We start from the raw sequence: 21,070 nt of genomic DNA on the forward strand, positions 1-21,070 counted from the left end.
CCTCCGAACTTGAGCCAATCTTTGGCTCGTTTAACGTATGACGCACTAGCTCGAGTCGAATATAAATTTAAGTATTAAATAATAAACGAATTGTGCTTAAGTTGAGCACGAGCTTGAAAAAAGGAATCATGAACCGAGCTTGAGCTTTAAAAAAAGAGCTCGAGCTTGAGCTCTCGTAAGTTTAAACGAATCGAGCTTGAGCTTAGTCAAGCTTGGGCTTGGCTCGTTCATAGTTCACACTCCCAAGGTTGATGTCATAAAATAAGTTGCTGTTTTTGTTAAATGTTTAATGTGTATTTTAAGTCACCTACATAGACATTTACGCAGCGTTGTAAAAATCGCTAGCCAGTTGGCGAGGTGGATTAACGATTAATCGGGATTAATCAATGATTATTGGCGCATAGTTACATCACTGCGTTTAGGGATTAGGGGTGTGTGGTTAAACTGGGGCCACTGTGCTGAACTCAAACTCGAAATTTCTTGAAAATCTTAATTGAAGAGAAGACTAGAGTCCTAGACTAGACTGGTACGTGATGGGCCGGTCTTTAGGGTTGGGTTGGTCTTGGGCTAAGCAAGGACTGTGTATGAATTTTCGATGATAAGATGTTTCATACAATCCCAATATAAAGCAAACATTGTTTGAGTGTTCCATTTTGTAATGCAAAACTGAACTTCAACTCTAGGGGTCTGTATTGTTGACATGAAAACATAACACAAACCTAACATGTAATTCAGTAATTCATGTCTTCGGGTCAGTTTTCATTTGTACCTACAAACACATTCAGCTAAAGGTGCAAGTCCATAAAAGTAATAAATAGATGTGCATCACACGTAGAGATGGGAGAGAAACGCGACGAAACAAAGATGAAAACTAGGGGTCGGGGGCTTGGGGCGGTGTTAGGCTCGTTTTTTGAGTCCTAAACGAGCCCACTATGTATGGCCTAAATTGACAATAAAAAATGTGCTGAGAATTTACCTGTACGTAAAAGCTATTTTGCAAAGGTTAAGTCTTAAATTAATGTATATACAATCATTTGAAATTATTATATGTTTAAATTAATGTGTATACAATCATTTGAAATTATTATATGTCATTATATATTGGGAATTAAAATAGATACTAATGTGTGATAAGGCTGTTTATTTACGAAGTTCCCTTCATTCCAACGGAGAATCATCTGTAAACCATGTTCTTGCATGTTCATGACATATGTTATTTGTGTCAATGTGTGCGTACCAACTTTATTTTATACAATACATTGTTTATTACGGTATCAAAAACTATTGTGTGGATGTGTAGGGGTGATAATTTTCGACGAATACATCAAACAAGACACGAAAATAATTAGGTATTGGGTTGTCATATCTAATTCGTTTAATAAAGGGGTCGTGTTTTGATTGACCTTTTAATTAATATAGTCAAACGAGTTGACCCACTAACCCATTTAGGCCCCTTTAACCCATTTTTTGTGACAAGTCAATCGATTAATTTGTTTACAACTTAATTCGTATAAGTCATATCATAAACATGTTTAGATAAATAAGTTAAATTAATCATTTGTGTTCACGCTACGCGATAAAAAGTGTGTACTTCCTTGGTGATCTCCAATACATATCAATACTTATCATACACATCCTTCACATCTTCTAAACTACGCACATGAACTTTATGTGTTGAAACTCACCTTACATATAAATAAACTTCATATTTTGTCCTACACATATGAAGAACATCATAGTAAACCAGACATGAGCAAAAATCTTTCAATCAATTCATAAGACCTACTAAACATCACATAAATTTTAAAGCATAAGCAAGAAGATAATACACTAGAAAATTATATAAAAGAAAATTTATGATCTTTTCCTGTTATCTCGCTCATCTCTCTTTAATTTAAAAAGAAGAATTTGATAATTTATCTTGTTAATATAACTTATGCATGTGGATGTGATGTGTATATTACATAATCTATACATTTGTAGATCAACTAAATAAATAAATTTAAAAAGACATTTCAACAATATTATATATATATTAAAAACCACTTTTTCACATACTCACTAAATCAACTATTCATCAACTTTGAATATTAACCACATGTTTCTAACTTTTTTTTTTATTTTGCTTCATTTGGTGAATATGAACCACACATTTCTAACTTTGTTTTCTTATTTTGCTAGGTATGTATAGTTTTTTTTGTGCTTTAGAGAGGTTTAATATATAAGCTTGCGTGTGATATTTGTTCCATATATTAAACATGTTGCTAAATACATTATCACAAAGTTTGTACTTTAACATGTAACTCTTCAAAGATCTCTAAGCTTTTCAAAATTTATAAAAAATATAAAATTTTATTACTTTTGATAGTCACTAGATGTGTTTTGTGTCAAAACTTTTATAAATAGTCTATCGTTAATGATATCAAACGACTATAATTGTGTACTTTTGTTATATATTCAAATTATGTGTCATGAACTATAAGACAACGCGTATGTCCACCATTAGACTATGTGTAGTGGAGGGGCTACAAATGGGGGCGAATTATGACACGTGGCGCCCAGTCAGCAAAAGGGGCGAATTTTTTTTTTGGGTGTAATGGTGTATTGGCTACAAATTGGGCCCACAGTATTTTTTTTTATTATTTTCTTTTTATAATTAAACTAATCAAATAAAATTTTTTTTTCAAATAACTAAATAAAAATGCATTAAAATTTAAAAAAAATACAAAAAAAATACATAACTAAAAATATAAAAAAAAACATATAGCTCGGTTGGCGTCATGTTTAGGTTCTGGTCGGGAAATTGAAACGGATAGCTCGGTTGGTTTAGGTCATCGGGTTCCATTGTAAGTTCACGTTCGATTGGTTTTGCGAACCATGGTGTTGACCGAAAGGACGGAATGGGTGGTTCGGTTGGTTCGGATTGTTTCTAGGATTCATTTTGCATATACATATATACACACACACACACAACATATATACATATACATATACATATATATATATCACACACAGCATACATACATATACAACATATATATACAATAGTAATATAATAATAATATATAATATAATAATAATAACCTTCATCTCCTCAAGGCGATAATTAAAACCCGCCCCCGTCCCAAATCGCCCAGATATCGCCCGGGGGGCGGTGTTCACGCCCAAATTCGCCCCTTTTCGCCCCTAACTCACGCCCACTACAGATAGCCTTAGTTAACTCACTAGCATGCCCGCACGCCGCAACGCGCGGGTAAAAAAACTTGTTAGTATCATGATTGTTTTTATTTATACATTATTATACATATTAAAAGTATAAATCGTTGATAAAAGACATAAAGTTTGATTTATTATTTATGTTATCGGAGTAATTTATTATTCTATAAAATTATCAGCCTAAAATATAAAATGGTAAAAGAGTGTTTACAGGAATAAAGTGGTAAAGATGGAATAAAGGGAAATTGTTTCCACTGCAGCGCTCAGTTTTGTTTTTCATTAAGATTTTAATATTTTAATACTTTTTATTTCAAAATGATTTACAGAAGAAATTATTATTCTTCTGATAAAGTTTCAAAAATGATTATAATTTCTCTTTTTTAAAATAATTTTTTTGTTTCATTTATTTGAGCTCGTGTATAACTAACATCCACTTTTTTTAATTTTTTTTTTGTGTTTATTCTATCAAAATTATTGTTACAAAATTTCTCATAGTAAGTTATTAAACAAGTTGAGATAACACAAAATGCATTATATACAATTTCTTAACTTTCTCTTATTTTATTTGAACGACGAAAGCCCCAGTATAACCAAAGCCCGTGCTTTGTAATCTCATCATCTTTTAGATAAAATCTAGAGTTTTCTTCGCCTGGAATCAAACTTAAGACATCCGGAACAGAAACCTAGCATAAGTGAGTAAACCCTTTTCCAGTTTCCACTTCTGATCAATTAGACTCGCCATCATTGGGTCTTAACTTTCTCTTATTACAATGGATTTTAGAGGTTGCTTTTACCCTAGTGAATGAATGATATCATTCCATGTTACCTTTATGATTTAATTTTTTTAAAAATTATTAAGTCAAGAGTGAAAATGTAAAATAGATACAATATTCTATTCACATTATATATGTTACAAACGAGCTTCGATGAAGAGTTTTTTTCTCTTTCTAAACTTCAATTTAACCTATTATCGATGAGCAATATACTTTTTAATATAATTAATTTTCACTAAGATTTTTTAATAACTTTTTTTCTTAATCTTTTAAAGTTATCTAAATATACAGTTATCTTTAATTTTATTTCTCAACATTCTTATATAAGTTTAACTGAAAATGAAGATGCATTCAATATTAAGTATTTTTTTGGTATTATATGCGACTTTCACGTGCTTTGATATGTGATAGAGTAATTCTCCTAAGGTTTTTATGTTTTTAAAACAATTAATGTGATATATTATTCTTCATAATTTTCCACTCTAATTATATTTATAAAATTATGTTTACAAATTCAACCACTCCAAGAGGGTAGTAATAACAAATAAAATCTATTTAAGGGAAAATTACTTTATTCTTTTACATATAAATCATTTGCTTTAGTAAGAGAATATGTTATATCGAGATATAAAGATTTGCCTTTTGTTGCCTTTATTGGAAGAATTTATTCGGTGTCGTAAATCATTATGCCCTGCTAATATGCATGGAATGGAACTAGTCTCACGTTATTTAAAAGGTAAAAAAAAAAATAAGTATCGTCAGACGACTTATTATCGACTGATATTGTCCATCAATAATTAGTATTAGATTATCTGCCCGGTAATCTCTCGTTAGCTACAAAATGGCCTAAATTCCAAGTGAATGTCGTGCCACGTTTTTCCCGTATAGTTTCACTGACTAAACATGTCTTTAAAGGATTTTTAATTTTTTTTTTAACCCAAGACTTTACTTCATAGAAACATCCAAACGATTTACAATGAAGTGGCAAGTAAGCGGGCAACAAGCTGCGACGCAACCCCGTTTTGGATAGCAAAAATTGAAAGTGCAAAATTTGTAGGTTTTATCTGGTTAGTTCAAAGCCAATTACTTAGTTCGGTCAAAACTATACGTAAACAATGATATCAAATATTTTGTTATATTTATACTTTTTTCATTACCTACCGTTTGACATAACTTACACAAGAGTCACCATTTCAAATGGATAGAGTTAGTTTAAGGAGTCAAAACTGTAAATAAATTTTAACGTAAGATGTTTATCTGTCTAAAAATTTTATTTTAAGCTGAAAGTGCTATGTGAAATAAACAACAAGGTTTAAAAAAGCAATTTACTCGTTACAATAATAATAGAATTAATATATCAGTTTTGGTCCTTTGCTTTTACTTAAGTACGACGTGACCTTAATTAATTTATATGGTACAATAGTGGACCTTTGACATTAAAGGAATTCATGTGCTATTTATTCTACTTATGTTACAACTGAACCGTTATTAAAATAAGTTGACGGTTTATCACACCTATATGAATTTAGTGTACTTGTAAGTCGTTTTCGTTTATAGAACTAAACGAACTTTAATCATGAGCTTTGTTGTTTAAAAATCTAAAATAAAAAACAATTTGTTCAATAAACGATTAGTAAATAAGAGGGGAATGATCATGAGAAATTCACTGATATCAAAAAACATCTTCGTTCAATACATTGTTACATACATTATTTAGTACAAGACATTAGGTTTTCTTCGGAATGTTTGATACTTGAAAATTCCAACTACTGAAAGTTTCGTTTAAGAGTAAAAGTCCGGCTCGGGATACATATCATATATATCATAAATGAAGAAAAAATTTCTTATTGATTTATCTAGTATCGGAAATGTTTTATTGATTTATTTAGTATACACACCCAAATACTTCATTTCAAAAATAAAAGATATTGAGTTCAAGTCCCAGAGAAATATATGAGTTTCCGGTTGAGTAAATGATAGGCATAGCCCTCCTGAAGACCCGATTCATGTACCAGATCCATACCCACTCCAAGAGTCAAGTCAAGTGGGACATGGTTGGGTCAGTTTCATTCAGTCAAATACCACCTGATCGTAGGCTCCATGTTTGCTACATACAGTCAACTTTAATTCCCAGTCAATTTTTAATTCCATGTCATATTTATTTGACAGTTTCAAAGCAGTTTGTATTTTCCCTAAATTGTAGCTACGTGGGTGGTTGTATTCCCCTTTGTCTCGTATGTAATGCAAACTTGATGAATGAGAAAGGCAGTTGATGATTTTCATTAAAAATTATCTCTTTGTTTAGAGATTGTTATTTCCATTGCTATCAAATAAATAGCAATGTCTGCGGTTGATGGCTTGGGCCAAAGCATGTCTGCGGTTGAGTATAGGGCCATTCTTAAGTACCGTTTGATGGTCCCAATGTACCCCGAAGACGAAACATGTCCGATCTGCCGTAAGGCCTGCCTGGATAAATTCGGAGAGCATGCGGTCCATTGCAAGGAGATGCCTGGGTTCAAATACCGACATGATTGGGTGCGGGACGTTCTTTGGGACATCTTAAGGCGAGCTGGGATATCAGCTAAAAAGGAAGCCCCCGTAAACTTCCTTACAGACCCCACGGAAGGGAGATCCACTCTACGACCGGCAGATTTGCTCGTCTTTGGTTGGGCCGGGGGAAAACACGCTTGTGTTGACCTCACAGGGGTATCTCCCTTAGCTGGTTTGAGGGATAATGGGTTTGTAGCTGGGCAAGCAATAAAAAGGGCTGAAACGAAGAAGGTGGAGAAACATGCTAAAGCCTGCGAAGAGAACCAACATGTTTTTGTCCCTCTGGCTTTTGATACATTTGGCTCCTTGGCACCGGAAGCTATCCGTTTTCTAACCAGGGTCCAACAGGTTGTGCATAGCAATGTGTCGACTCCAAAGGGGCAGGGGTATGTCTTTAGCAGGTTAGGGTTTGCAATTCAGAAATGGGTGGCGGCGCAGCTTGTTGCCCGCCTACCTGCTATATTGATGTAATATCTATGTTTCATCAGTAGGAACACAAATGCACCTATAAAATAAAAACATTTATACTTGTTTAAAAAACTTGTTATACAAAAAAAAAAAATTGCTATCCTAGTTTTTGTTTAGGTCGGGACTGATGTGAGAGCTTCCTTTGGCCCTTTGAGGACGTGCCAGCCTGACACCCATACGGTCCCATACTACAGAAATAGAGATAACCAAATGAGTTAGTGATCTATCAGTTATTCAAATCACCGTAGTTCGTTAGTTATCCATCCAAATCACCATTTAAAGAAAAAATTGAAATGGTTATTATTTGGATGGTAGCATGGTACTCTTTACAACTAAAGTGTGATATGTGGTTGAACAAAAATCCAAAAAATTAATTTCTTCCAAATTTCACTTCTGCAACAAAATTAAAATTTAATGTCACCATCAATTATCACAATTATTGCTCAAGTATGCACCGTTTGGTGGAATTCGTACACGTATATTAATTCTTAATTTTAGAAGAAATATTGTTTATATTTTGATAATGACAGAGTTACTACTACTATAGAAATTGAGTTGCATTTGTGGATTGAAATTGTAAATCAAAACCGGGTTGAAACACTGCTACATAAAAATTTTACTTTTCAAGACCAACAAGTCATATTTTATTTATTTATTTAGCGTGTTGCTAAACGTGATCCTTTAAACTATTTTTACTGATTACTAATTTTTCATTTAAATTACTGTTTATATAATAATAACAAAAAACACTAAAAAAATATAACTCAATAGTTTTTGTTTGATATTTTGAAAAAACAATGAAAAGAAAAGAAATTGTTAAGTAGCTAATTTGTCAATAAAAAATTAAAGTTTAGAAAGAAGTACGTACGTTAATAATAACTCAAAAGTCAAAAGGTTTATAATATATAACTCAGATCATATTTTCCTTTTAACATAAAAATAGTAGTTTTCAATATTTTTTTCTTAGTATTATGTTATCGTCGAAAATATTATTGTTTTGCATGCAGATATATTAAGAGTCAAAAACAGGTTTGACAGGTACAGACTCAATTGGTCAAACATAAAAACATTATCCTCTTTATCCAAATATATACAATAAAACACTTGGATTTTTGTTTTGTATAAATTTCCTTTTTGAGTAACTTTTATGATCACTTAATTTTAATCCACTGCTAACCATCATATAATAATATGATGCTGATAACTTCAAATAACATTATAGAAGTAGGGTACCAAAAAGACCCAGATACCCTTGAGTAACACCCGCGGGTTAATCAGAAGTCCCTCATAGGGCACCCGCGGGACATACAAATCATCCGCATAACCATGGGCGGAAGAAACACTTCCATAGGGCATGCGGAAGCATCCTGGCTCCTTCAGAAGTTGTCCGCAGGACAGAAAGACCGTCCGCACAAACAACTATGAGGTAATGCCCCGGGACAGCTGTCAGTGTGTAGTAACTAAAAGATTTACCAAGATGCTCTCTTAAGTAATACGTGATGTATCAACCAATTATTGAAGGACACCGGAGGGTGGTTACGGGAAGACCCCCCACCTCATCCTTCCCGTAACGAGCTCACGGTGTTCTGTTTTGAAGGATTCACGTCATTGGACTTTAGGAATTATGTTCATATCGTATTGGCAGTTAACCGTATTCTACCATATAGACTCATCAGATCTAAGACCCATTAGTAAATAGTAGATCCGTGTTTCTTCATACATGTTTTTATTCATGAATGATATATTTTTTTACTCACTTATTTTGTTCAAGTGTGTACAATTTAAAGCATTTTTGGTGAAAAGGTTAAAATAATGAAAGATTGGTCAAAGCTTAAAGTCTAAAACTGTTGGTTAGTACTTCACTCTAGTAACAGCCTGGCAAGCATCCAAAGAACCAACCCCACCCGATACAAGTTATAAGTACACCTCATTAATAATTGGGTCCGCTAATAAGTTAAGTCTTAACAAAACTGATTATTTTTTGTATGAACATTTTATATTTTAAATTCCTAATTAATTTATAAGCCTTATGATGGTGATTTCCGACAAATTATGAAACACATGGGAATAATTAGGTTTTACATTGTCATATCTAACCGGTTTAATAAATAGATTGTGCACGAATTAACAACTTGACTACTATCTACCAACCCATCAACCCATTTGACTTGTTCAAACAAACGGCTCATGTTCGATAATACAATATTAAGTGTGTGCGGAGTAGGGTATATGCAATATGTGACATTATTTATGATGAAAGTCATATTGCATCAATCTTTCATCCGACACGAGTGACACCTCTGCTTATAGCACCACAATACATAGCGTTAGTCAACGACATATGTCATATTGCATTAGTCATTCATGGACAAAAAATCGTGTCTCTGTACACATATGGATATACAAGGCCCCGCCCTCTCCTAATATAACATGTATGATCTTTAACGTAAGTGAAAATATTTCTTCTATTGTAAGAATATCAATAGAAGACTTGCATGATTAATAGTAAATAAATAGAGTTTTATTTAAAGCATATGTCTCTATATCTTATTATCGAAATTCTAATCAAGAGATACTCGATCCAAATATGATATTGGAAAACATGTTTTATTACAAATAATCATTTATGATAAGTTTAAAGTGTAGTTTTATTTTCAATTCGACAAGGGGTTTAAATCAAGGGTGTTTACCGTCCGATTTTTTCCAATTTAACGAAAATCAATTAACCACTAACAAGAGATGTAGGAAACGACTAAACAAAATGCCTTGGTTGGGCGGGCTAATTGGACGAACTGATTTTATAGATTTAACAATTTAATGATTATTTACGTATATACAAACTACACGTTCTGCCCAACTTGCTTCAGTTTAAACGGTTCGGTATATTTTCCAAACACCTAAATTCAAATTCAAGCTTTTAAAAAAAATAAAAAGAAAAAAGAAGAAGCTTAAAAAAGCATAATGGTTGGTTTTAATTGCATATATATTTTTTAAGCATCTTCTTTGCTTTACAATTTATGGGTTCCTTTATTTCCACTCTCAACCCCCCAAACTTTACCTCTAGTGTTTCTCAACCTCATATAATTATTATTATTATTATTATTATTATCACTCAACTACTATATTCATCATGATCTTTCTTTCAGCTGTAAACTCTTGCTTCAATTCTCAATTTCTGTAAGTTTCCATCTTTCTATCATTATTATTAATAATAATTAATAACATTTTAGTTTCTTTAATCAGAAAGTTTATAGGTTTTCAAGAATCAAGCTTTAGTTATTTTCAAGAATTCTGGCTAGTGGGTTGTATTAAGAAAGTATATTAAGAAAATAAACCATTGCAATTTTCTATTTTTTTTGTAAAATTGTAAGAATTCTATTTTATTTATTTATTTATTCATTATTATTATTTTTTGGTTGTAAAATTTTAAGTTTTTTTTTGCTAGCATTGTTATTAACAGAATGTATTTATAAAAATATTTCATTTATATTATTGAGTTTCCTTAGTTATCTTATAAGAAATTGGAGGTTAAATTCCGTTATTTTGCTCAATGATTTAGCCCTGTTCTTGATTTTCTTGAAATTTAATAAAAAGCCTCTTGCTTTATCCTCTTTTTTGCAGGAATTATTTGGGATTTTCAAGAATTCTGTACTTGTTCTCAAGTAGGTTGTATTAAGAAATTGGATTTTTGCAAAATTTCAAGATATTGATTTCATGTAAAATTCAAGAAATTTGTTTGTTTTTTTTTTTTGTAAAATTTCAAGAAATTGGGATTTTATAAAAAAATCAAGATTTTGGGTTTTTTCTAAAATTTTATGAAATTTGGTTTCTTTATAAAGAAGAAATTGGGCTTTTATAAATTTTCAAGATTTTGGAATTTTTGTAAAATTTCATCAAATTTGGTTTCTTTTATAAAATTTTAAGAAATTGGAGGTTAAATTTCTTGAAGCTTTTAATGATTTAGCCCTGTTCTTGATTTTCTTGAAGTTTTATATATATATTAAAAAAAGCTCCTTGCTTTAATCTCTAATTTATAAACCCATGGGACTTTGTCATGGAAAACCCAGTCAAACCCTCGAAAGTCAACTCGAAAACACCGATTTCCCGTCCGAAACCGAACAGACAACACATAGTTCAACTGGGAAATCATCAAACTTCCCGTATTACAGCCCGAGCCCGTTTCACAACAGCTCTGCATTCAAGAACTCACCTGCAAACTCTAGTGTTAGTTCAACGCCTTTACGCATATTTAAACGTTCGTTCGCACCACCATCGCCTGCAAAACATATTAGATCTTTGCTTGCTAGAAGACTCGGGTCCGTTAAGCCTAATGAAGCTTCAATCCCTGAAGGGAGTGAGTTTGTGGTTGGATTGGATAAGAATTTTGGGTATTCTAAACAGTTATTAACTTATTATGAGCTCGGTGAAGAAGTCGGCCGGGGGCATTTTGGGTATACTTGTGTTGCAAAGGGGAAGAAAGGGAGTATGAAGGGTCAAGATGTTGCGGTTAAAGTCATCCCCAAATCAAAGGTTTGATTTTATCTGTTTTTTTGCTAATAAACATTATATGGGCTGTGTACTTGTGTTTGGCATTATGTTTTGAAATTCGTACCTGTTTAGGTTGACTTGATAGTTGAGATTAGGCCTCTAAATGAACCGAACGTTTAGTAAACTGTTCGTGAACCGTCCGGCGGGAAGTTCATTAATTTATCAAACGAACATACATGAACATTTTTTTGTTAAAATAGTTAAACGAACGAATATGAACACATGTCTTATTCGTTCCGTTATCTTCGTGGGCATTCGTTTAGTTCATTCATTTATGTCAGTTTGTTTATTTTTATTTATGGTTGTTAGTTTATGTTTGTTTAAGCTCGTTCAATTGCATATTCATTTAAAATCTTTAGGACCATTAAAGTCTAGTCTAGTTTTATGATTGTCATTACAGTTTATTCCAGTTTTAATAAATTTTTATGCCCGACACATTTATTTTCTTGTTTACTTTTATTTGGCATTCGCTCAGTTATGTTCTTCATCTATGTTTGTTTGTTTACTCTCATGAACCGTTTGGTTATACTATTAACGAACGAATACTCATTTTCTTAACGAACGATCACGAACAAGATTAATTGTTCATGTTTGATCATATTCAATTACAGTTAAAAGAACTAACATGAACATGTTCCGTCCTTGTTCGTTCAATTTGTTTACATGCTTACTGCTTAGTTGAAATAAAGACTTAAACTTGTATTACATTAAACTTAATTAAATCCACTAAAACAATAAACCCTTTGCAGTCTATGTTTTTTTTCTTTTTCTAATAACATTCTTGGTTTTGTTAAGATGACAACAGTAATTGCCATTGAAGACGCACGGAGAGAAGTGAAAATATTAAGGGCTTTAACAGGTCATGACAATCTAGTTCAATTTTATGATGTTTTCGAGGATCAAGATAATGTTTATATAGTTATGGAGTAAGTATAGACCCTTCATAAATTATTACTATTGGAGGCTATTTTAGACCTTCCACATTACATGTTTTACTTTTGTAGGTTATGTAAAGGTGGTGAACTATTAGACCGGATACTTGCAAGGTACGCTGTTAATCATATAGAATGTCAACCATGGTCAACCTTTTCAGTCAGTTTGTAAATACTTGTTTTTTTTAGGGGTGGTAAATACTCTGAAGAAGATGCTAAGGCCATTATGGTTCAAATTTTAAGAGTCACCGCGTATTGTCATCTTCAAGGGGTGGCCCATCGTGATCTCAAGCCAGAGGTAAATAGTTATGTATATATATATATAGGTATTTTTGACCATTATAAATCCCAAATTATTTGCTAATTATTTTGATATGTTGTTCCAGAACTTTTTGTTTATATCGAAGGATGAGCATTCGCTTCTTAAAGCCATTGACTTTGGACTCTCTGACTATGTAAAGCCAGGTCAAAGTCTTACATACTTGAATCTTGCCTTCATTATTATATCTAACCGACTGTAGTTATCTTTGACCATGTTTGACCGATCGTTAACTTTGCGTAGATGAAAGATTGAATGATATTGTTGGAAGTGCATACTATGTAGCTCCCGAGGTTCTACATAGATCATATGGAACCGAAGCTGACATGTGGAGTATCGGTGTTATTGCTTATATTCTTTTATGTGGAAGTCGGCCGTTTTGGGCCCGCACAGAGTCCGGAATCTTCAGGGCCGTGTTGAAGGCGGATCCGAGTTTTGATGAAGCCCCATGGCCTTCTTTGTCAACCGAGGCGGTTGACTTTGTCAAAAGGTTGTTGAACAAAGACTACCGAAAAAGACTAACCGCTTCACAAGCTCTAAGTAAGTTTCAATGCCTTTAAAGGAATCTTGTGAAACCGAATCAATGCTATCAGCCTACTTGTCAAATGTCTAAAACACTCTTTTTATAAAATAAAGGAATCTTGTGAAACCAAATCATAGTGATCAACCTACTCGACAAATGACCGAAATAACCTTTTCTATAGGATAAAGGCATCTTATGAAACCAAATCGTGAATGTCTGAAATACCCTTTTTACAGAACAAAAGAATCTTGTGAAAGCAGGTTGATACCTAGTTTCCGAATGTCCAAAATACACTTTTTCATAGAACGAAAGAATCCCGTGAAAGCAAATTGATGCTATCAACCTACTTGCCAAATGTCTAAAATACCCTTTTTTATAGAATAAAAGAATCTTGAGAAACCGAAATGTCTAAAAGTACCCCTTTTTAAAGTTTAGAAGAATCTTGTGAAACCAAATCGATGCGCTCAACCTACTTGCAAAATGTCTGAAATACCCTTCGATATAGAGTAAAAGAATCTTGTCGAACCAAAATAATTTTCGCGCCTAAATGTCTATAGTACCCTTTAGCACATGTATACCTAGTATTATACTAATGTTTTTACGTTTTCTTGATTAGGTCATCCATGGCTGGCCAATTATCATGATGTGAGAATACCTTTGGATATGATAATTTACAAGACTGTTAAAGCATATATATATTCATCTCCATTAAGAAAAGCCGCTTTAGGGGTATACACACCTTTTAATTAAAATGTTTGGACTCCTTGACTTTCCGGGTCAACCCAAATATTAATATTAAGTCAACTTATAGTTAAACTTATTATCCTACTTGGCAGGCTGTTGCAAAGACTTTGACAGTTACAGATCTAGGTTATCTTCGTGACCAATTCGCGTCATTAGGGCCGAATAAAAACGGATTCATATTCATGCAAAATTTCAAATCGGTACGTCCTTTTTTTTCTAAAAATTTGTGTCACGAATGATAATTTGTTTTCTTGTTAAAAATCTGCAGGCTTTATTGAAGAATTGTACCGAGGCAGTGAAGGATTCACGCGTGCTCGAATTTGTCCATATGGTTATTTACTAAAATACCCTTTTAGTGGTCAAGGTTAATAAGTAACTGAAATAAAGGAAGCTTTATGTGAACATTTTTATTTTATCTGTAGGTGAGTTCTCTTCAATATAAAAAAATGGATTTTGAGGAATTTGGATCAGCAGCCATTAACATTCATCAGTTAGAAGCAATGGAAAATTGGGAGCAAGTTGCGCGTCGTGCGTATGAGCTCTTTGAGAAAGATGGAAATCGCCCTATCATGATTGAAGAACTTGCCTCGGTATGTATCTAACTAGGGATGTAAGCGAGTTGAGTCCGAGCTTGTTTAGACTCAAACTCAGCTCATTTAATTTACAAGAGCTTGATCTCGGTTTGTCAGTAGTTTTTCAAGCTCGAGCTCGGCTCGTTTATATATTGCTTAATTATTTTAATAATAATTTAATATATAATAATTATTATTATAAATATATATTAATAAATAATATATAAACAATAGGCTTGTTCAGGCTCGTTTAAGCTTGGGCTTGTTTATCAAACAAGATTATTTTTAGGCTTGGGCTCGTTTAAGCTTGGCTCAATACAAACTTTTCCCAAAACACTTTTTTCTAGTTACAAATTTTAAAATAATTAAAAGAAATCAATTTGCCTTGTCCAAAACTATGAAACCGCCACTGTTTTTGCACATATCGTTCTTGGATATTACATATCAAATTTATTTTGTTTTTTTTTTCCCTGTAAATGTAGGAACTTGGGCTTAGCCCGTCGATACCGGTTCATGTGGTTCTTCAAGACTGGATTAGACACGCAGATGGGAAGCTCAGTTTCCTAGGGTTCGTTCGGCTTCTGCATGGAGCCTCGTCACGCGCATTCCAAAAAGCTTGAAAGATATATATAAAAAAAGATAATAAAATTATCACTACACCATCTGAACACAGGCTTGTACATAATGTAGGCCTCAGCTTGTTTAGTTTGCTAATTCACAAATTTGTGGTTTTTTTTGGTTATTTTCCGGTTAAGTTTCTTTTGAAGTTATGTAACTTAAACACATTTTATGTTATCTTAATAATGGTCTAAACAACTTGGTTGAGTGAAATTGTGTCTTTTTGAATACAACGAAATTCAGGGATAAACGACGAAAGTGTATGATGAACAGTGCTTTCTGGCGATGCACAATATTAGCAACGTGACGAACAGTTGTTTTTTTTACGTGAACACGCAATGGACAAATGTTTTCGATGAACTGTAAACGTCAACACTACGTATAACAATACTAGGAACATATTGTGAACATAAGCGCGACAATGAATAGGGTTTGTACTAGGAGCGTTAGCTCGGACACTTTGTCACAATATACAAGTAACGGGCTACAATTTAACTGAATTTTCAATCTATAGGATTAGGATCCGATGATAAGTACATTTAATGGAAAAAAAACTTTTTTTAAACGACTAACGAGTAAAGCCTGGCTACCCAGGCTAAACCAATGCAAAAGGCGACCTCATACGCCTGTGGCCGTAGACAACGTTGGATAACTCAAGCACACCATCTCCTGTTCTGGAGAAAACCAGTCGCTTAAAAGCCTACTGCGGTGAATCCCATTTGTGATAGGATTCAAACTTGAGACCTTACGACATCCAGCTTGAATCTTAACTTCCACTTCATTACCAGCTAAGCTAAAACTCATTTGTATTTAATGGAAAAACCAAATTATCTATTTTAATTGGTGACTTAATAATGACTCTGATTTTTTATAAAATGAATGACTCGCAATTAACTTATGTTCTCCTTTTAATAAAAAGAAAACATTTATAACTTTTTTCACAACTTTATTATTATAAAAATCACACCATAAAATAGATAAAAGTGTTATTACATATGTGTAATGAACAATTACATATACGTAATATGAACATGTTGAATTCTTTTCTCGACCGTGAGATCCGACTCTTAAATAGCTTAAATTTTACAAAGAAAGATCACACGAGTTTCAGTATCCGATGCAAAATTCTTAAGAAGCTTATAGCTTGAAATCGGTGAAAGTGTTAATAGCAAGATGCTGTTTGAAGCATAATAAAGATTAAAGATGTTGGTGGGTGTAATGTCACGTAAAGAGACTAGAGTGATTGAAGCATATTATATGTTTGGTGTCGTAAGAAATCCAATTATGGTTAATAATAATAATAATAATAATAATAATAATATATGCTATTGTTTATGGACATACTTTTATTCCTATTCACATTATCCCATTAATAAATAATATTGCTAGGTGCGAAGCATACTAGGATCACATATTCGACACGCATATTATATGCTTGGTACACTCGTGTCCTATCTTACATCAAATGTAAAATAAATCCCAAAACATCGTATTTATTTATACCCTCGTCTATTTATGCTAAACATATATCTTGCAAAACGAGTTAACTTATTATAAGACACTAAATCATCTTTAATATTATTACTATACTAAAGAAACGTACCAAAATAGACATACTAATACAATTTCACTTAGCCCCCTCAACTTTCTCGATGACCTATTTCAAGATTAACTTTCACATTTTATTTCTATCAAAATATTATAAATTGATTTGAAAACAAAATAAAAGAAAGTTATAAACAAATAAAGCTACTTCTTTAACTGATATCGGCTTTAACTAAATGTACCCCTCTCCCTTGCTAACCATAGCCCCCCCCCCCCCCCCCGGAACTTTCATTTCCCCTTAACATTTGTAATTGACATATTAATCCCTCTTATTTTATTTTATAATTCCCTCAAATATCAAATAAAAAACTATTAAGTTTTTATTTTTGTTTTACAGTTTTTTTTATATTTTTGTTATTGATTTTATTATTTTATTTCTTTAAGATCTTATTAAAAGTTTGTTTATTTTTTTGCATGTATTAAAACGTTTTGTATGCTTTCCCTAGCTAGTTTTTTTAATTTATTTTTTATTTTTTTTATAAAATGTATTCAAAACAATTTGATTTTATTGTTAGGTTTAGATACATGAGATTAATGTTACCTTAGAAAAGAGCCAAATTTGTTTATCAAGTTGTATGTTATTTAACCCTTTTATTTATAAAAAAATAATATGATTTTTTATAAAATAATGTAAACTATCTCTTAATTTAAAAAAAAAACGCGCTCCAAAAAATTTAAACAAGTATTGAAAAAAAAACATTTTTTAAAACAAGAAAACAACGTTTTTTAGATAAGAAAAAAAGCGTTTTTCTAAGTAAGAAAAATGTTTTTGTTTTTTTAAAGGCTTTTAAATATACATAAAAAGATAATTAGAAAAAAAAATATTAAATAAAAATAGAAAAAAATGCTTTTATAAAAATAAAAATGATAATAAAAGATAACAAAATGACAAAAGTAACAACAAAAATGTTTAAATCGTATTAATGTAAAACTTGAGGGGGGGTATGTTTAGTTAAAATGGACGGGTATGACCCTTTGTTAACGGTCAATGAGTCGTACAATGATTACTAAAATCTAGTATTCCAATAATTATAGATTTAATAAAGATGTAAAAATAATCAGTAAAATTTTATGTTATAATAAAAATGTAGAATAGCATATGAAGCTACAAATTGGTCGATTCGAAAACTTGGAATAAATAGTTGATTAAAAGTAGGTACATAACAAAAAATCTTCTTAATATACCAATGGTGAATACCAACGTAAACTTGCAATAACACTTATAACGACATCACTTACGTTATAACTTCTTAGAGTATCTATAAATAATCTAGCTTGGTGTGTGCTCAAATTCATTCCATTGAGTGGTTATTCAGGAGTCTTACATAATAATATTCTCTCTTTAGAGTAAAACCGACACATATTTCCCCGTAGATTAAAATCTTTGTCGTCGATAATGGATGTTGGATCAACCCGACCACTACTCAAGTACGAGTGCTTGCTTTTTGGTACGTTTATAAAAATCTTTATGTTTATTTGTATCGTTTTCTGCAGTTTGTGACCTTCCCAACGACCATAATTTCTACTTATAACGTATTAAATTGTGATAGTTTTTTTTTATGTAGTTTGACTTCTTAAGTTGTTGTGACTCATTTTTGTTCGTCTTTCTTAGATATGGACGATACGCTATACCCCATGAGTGTGGGTCTTAATTATGCTTGCCGCAAGAACATTGAAGGTACTCGAGTGAGACCACATTTATTCTATTAATATACCTGACACATCATCCAAATACCACTATCCTGGTAGTATGGTCGTCATATGAGGGCCAAATCAGATAATACGTATGACCATTTTTGGTCAATGATATGGTGCATATGGTGTGACAGTCTATGACGTGTAGACTTGTTTTGATATCATACGAGTATACAACTCGTATGATATGATAGGCATATTAGTAAACACTTTTTAAGGTGGCTTTTGTACATCATCACACTTTTGATATTCCCTAAAGAAAATTGTAAAACGTTTAATTTTTGCCAAATATTTTTTAAAAAGTATAAAAAAAAGTTGTTGTCAGTCTATGTCACTCTCCCTAAAACACTAAAATTACAAAGAAACTGTGATTTTGTGTAGCTTCAAATTTATCTTTTGATCCATGTGATAAATAAATCTAGTTGTAACTTATAATAAGTTACATAACACACTACCTTTTTTGATCCAGAATTCATGTTGACACACTTGAACATAGAAGAATCTCAAGTCCCTGATATGTGCTTGGACTTGTACCGAGAACACGGGACAACAATGGCTGGTCTAAAGGTATATACATTAACATGTTAATTTAATAATTGATGTGTTGGAGAAAAATAAATCTTTGGCTTATCTTTGTATTAAAAATACGCCGCCTTTTAATTCGATGTCTAATGATTGGTGTAATTTCTCATTATAATCGTTTGTTGTTGTTTTGGCCTCTAGTGGCTTGCTTGATAAGCCGTTTTAAGGAAAGTTGTTCGGAAAAAGTTATTATATAATCGACGAATGAGGCTGGTTTTTGTCACTATTGTACATCAATATATATCATCTCTAATGTGAATTCATGGTTTGTTTGTTACAGGCTCTTGGTTATAAGTTTGATAATGATGCATTTCATGCTTTAGTTCATGGAACCTTACCTTACCATGCTCTCAAACCTGATTTGGTGCTAAGAAACCTTTTGTTGTGTATGCCGCAACGAAAATTTGTATGTCAAATAAGCTACAAAGACGTTTAATTGTGTACTATGTCGGTTTCAGATATTCACGAACGCAGATAAAGCACATGCCGCTCGAGTCTTGAGCAGGTTGGGCTTGGAAGACTGTTTTGAAGGTGTTATATGTTTTGAGACGCTTAATGTTCATCCGGTAAAAGGACTCGAAAATAGTAATGTTGGTGGTGTGAACAAATGTAGCGTTGAATCTTATACAAGAATCATATGCAAGCCCGTCCTTGAATCGTTTCAAGCGGCTATGGTCATTGCTAATATGGATCCGAAGAAAACAGTAATTTCAGATCTTATAAGCTAAATTACAATGCTATATATTTTTTTTGATAATATTACATAATACGTGTCAATCATGCTGGGTTGACGGGTTGAATTTTCATTTTTCAACTCATATTCTTATTTTTATATTTCTTGATAATGAATAATATTCATCATTTGTTTCCCCTCAGATCTTCTTTGACGACAGCGTTAGAAACATTGCTACCGCAAAGACAGCCGGATTTCATACTGTCATTGTATGTTCTCAAATACTTATCTTACAAAACATTAAAAGTATCACACACGAAAAAATGTAACACCAAACCTTGAAAAATGCCGCAAATTCTTTGTCTTGAAACCTTTAAGGGGTGGTGCATTGGTAAGCACCGTCATTGTAAGTTCTCAAATATTTTTCTTACTAAACATTAAAAGTGTCGAATATATGCCAACAATCATTTTTTCTTGAAACCTTTAAGGGGTACCGGTGCAGTGGTAAGCACATGATTCCCCTCTAGTAGAGGTCACAGACTTACAGTCTTGCTTCCACTAGTTTCCTACCATAAACTTTTGAAAGTCACATGCTAGTCACGTCATTTACCTATCACAAGCTATGATTTACCTAATCCTATACTTGTATACAGGTGGGAAGGTCGGGTCTTGTACCGGGAGCGGATCATGCTTTAAGCAGTATCCATAATATTAGAGAAGCATTGTCTGAATTATGGGAGGATGAGGGTGAACACTTGGAACAAGTTTTTTTCCAGTCTGCGGTGGAAACCGTTGTCAATGCATAGGATACGATGTATTTAACAAGCCTGCGGTGCTCGTGGGATGGCATAGGGTGTCCTGGCTGACGTTTGTGGAGTCCGCATTGCGGATGGTTTAAATACATATGTATTAATCACATTTCATATGTGATACAAATGATATATGTAAGAATAAAGTTTGATAATATAGGTTCAAGCAAGTTTAAATATCTCAATCATTTCTGATTAGTAGATTGCTCTTTTTATGTGAATTGAGGATGGAGTTTGTTCTCCATAGGATGGTCTTTTTATGGTTTGGAAAACTGGTTCCGGCGATTCGGCCCATGGTTTTCGGCTTAAAACTGACCGTGTAAAACCAGGGGTGCAAACAAGCCGAGCTACTCAAGCTCGGATCGATAAAAAACTCGAAACGAGTCGAGTTTTTTTCGAGTTCGATCCCAAGCCTCAAATAAAGCTCGTTTAGTTATTGAGCT

At 32.6% G+C, this 21,070-nt stretch overlaps 2 protein-coding genes across 2 annotated transcripts; both read left to right on the top strand.

The window, feature by feature from the left end:
- The first annotated feature begins 10,912 nt into the window (after positions 1–10,912).
- On the top strand, positions 10,913–15,321 carry LOC143578706 (CDPK-related kinase 7-like). The gene is made up of 11 exons (XM_077062189.1): positions 10,913–11,537; positions 12,351–12,481; positions 12,560–12,601; positions 12,677–12,785; positions 12,874–12,952; positions 13,050–13,346; positions 13,946–14,058; positions 14,166–14,273; positions 14,342–14,404; positions 14,496–14,663; positions 15,128–15,321. Exons 1-11 carry the CDS (start codon positions 11,049–11,051, stop codon positions 15,263–15,265), a joined length of 1,737 nt encoding a protein of 578 aa, XP_076918304.1. The 5' UTR covers positions 10,913–11,048; the 3' UTR covers positions 15,266–15,321.
- A 2,854-nt stretch (positions 15,322–18,175) lies between these two features.
- LOC143578707 (uncharacterized protein C24B11.05-like) lies at positions 18,176–20,816 on the top strand. Its single transcript, XM_077062190.1, has 7 exons — positions 18,176–18,316; positions 18,481–18,546; positions 19,033–19,130; positions 19,426–19,551; positions 19,604–19,849; positions 20,022–20,087; positions 20,472–20,816. Exons 1-7 carry the CDS (start codon positions 18,265–18,267, stop codon positions 20,622–20,624), a joined length of 807 nt encoding a protein of 268 aa, XP_076918305.1. The 5' UTR covers positions 18,176–18,264; the 3' UTR covers positions 20,625–20,816.
- Positions 20,817–21,070: the final 254 nt, after the last annotated feature.

The sequence above is a fragment of the Bidens hawaiensis genome, unplaced genomic scaffold, assembly GCF_021521415.1.
Source record: "Bidens hawaiensis isolate Kalapana, Puna unplaced genomic scaffold, B.hawaiensis_p1.1 tig00029326_1, whole genome shotgun sequence".
Lineage (NCBI taxonomy): Eukaryota > Viridiplantae > Streptophyta > Magnoliopsida > Asterales > Asteraceae > Bidens > Bidens hawaiensis.

Bases quoted from the DNA above. Each gene is read 5' to 3' on its own strand.
- LOC143578706 (XM_077062189.1), top strand. From the start codon at position 11,049: ATGGGACTTTGTCATGGAAAACCCAGTCAAACCCTCGAAAGTCAACTC. The intron at 12,482-12,559 runs GTAAGTATAGAC...TTACTTTTGTAG, and splicing joins AATGTTTATATAGTTATGGA to GTTATGTAAAGGTGGTGAAC. The intron at 14,405-14,495 runs GTTATTTACTAA...TTTTATCTGTAG, and splicing joins TGCTCGAATTTGTCCATATG to GTGAGTTCTCTTCAATATAA.
- LOC143578707 (XM_077062190.1), top strand. From the start codon at position 18,265: ATGGATGTTGGATCAACCCGACCACTACTCAAGTACGAGTGCTTGCTT. The intron at 19,131-19,425 runs GTATATACATTA...TGTTTGTTACAG, and splicing joins CAACAATGGCTGGTCTAAAG to GCTCTTGGTTATAAGTTTGA. The intron at 20,088-20,471 runs GTATGTTCTCAA...ACTTGTATACAG, and splicing joins CCGGATTTCATACTGTCATT to GTGGGAAGGTCGGGTCTTGT.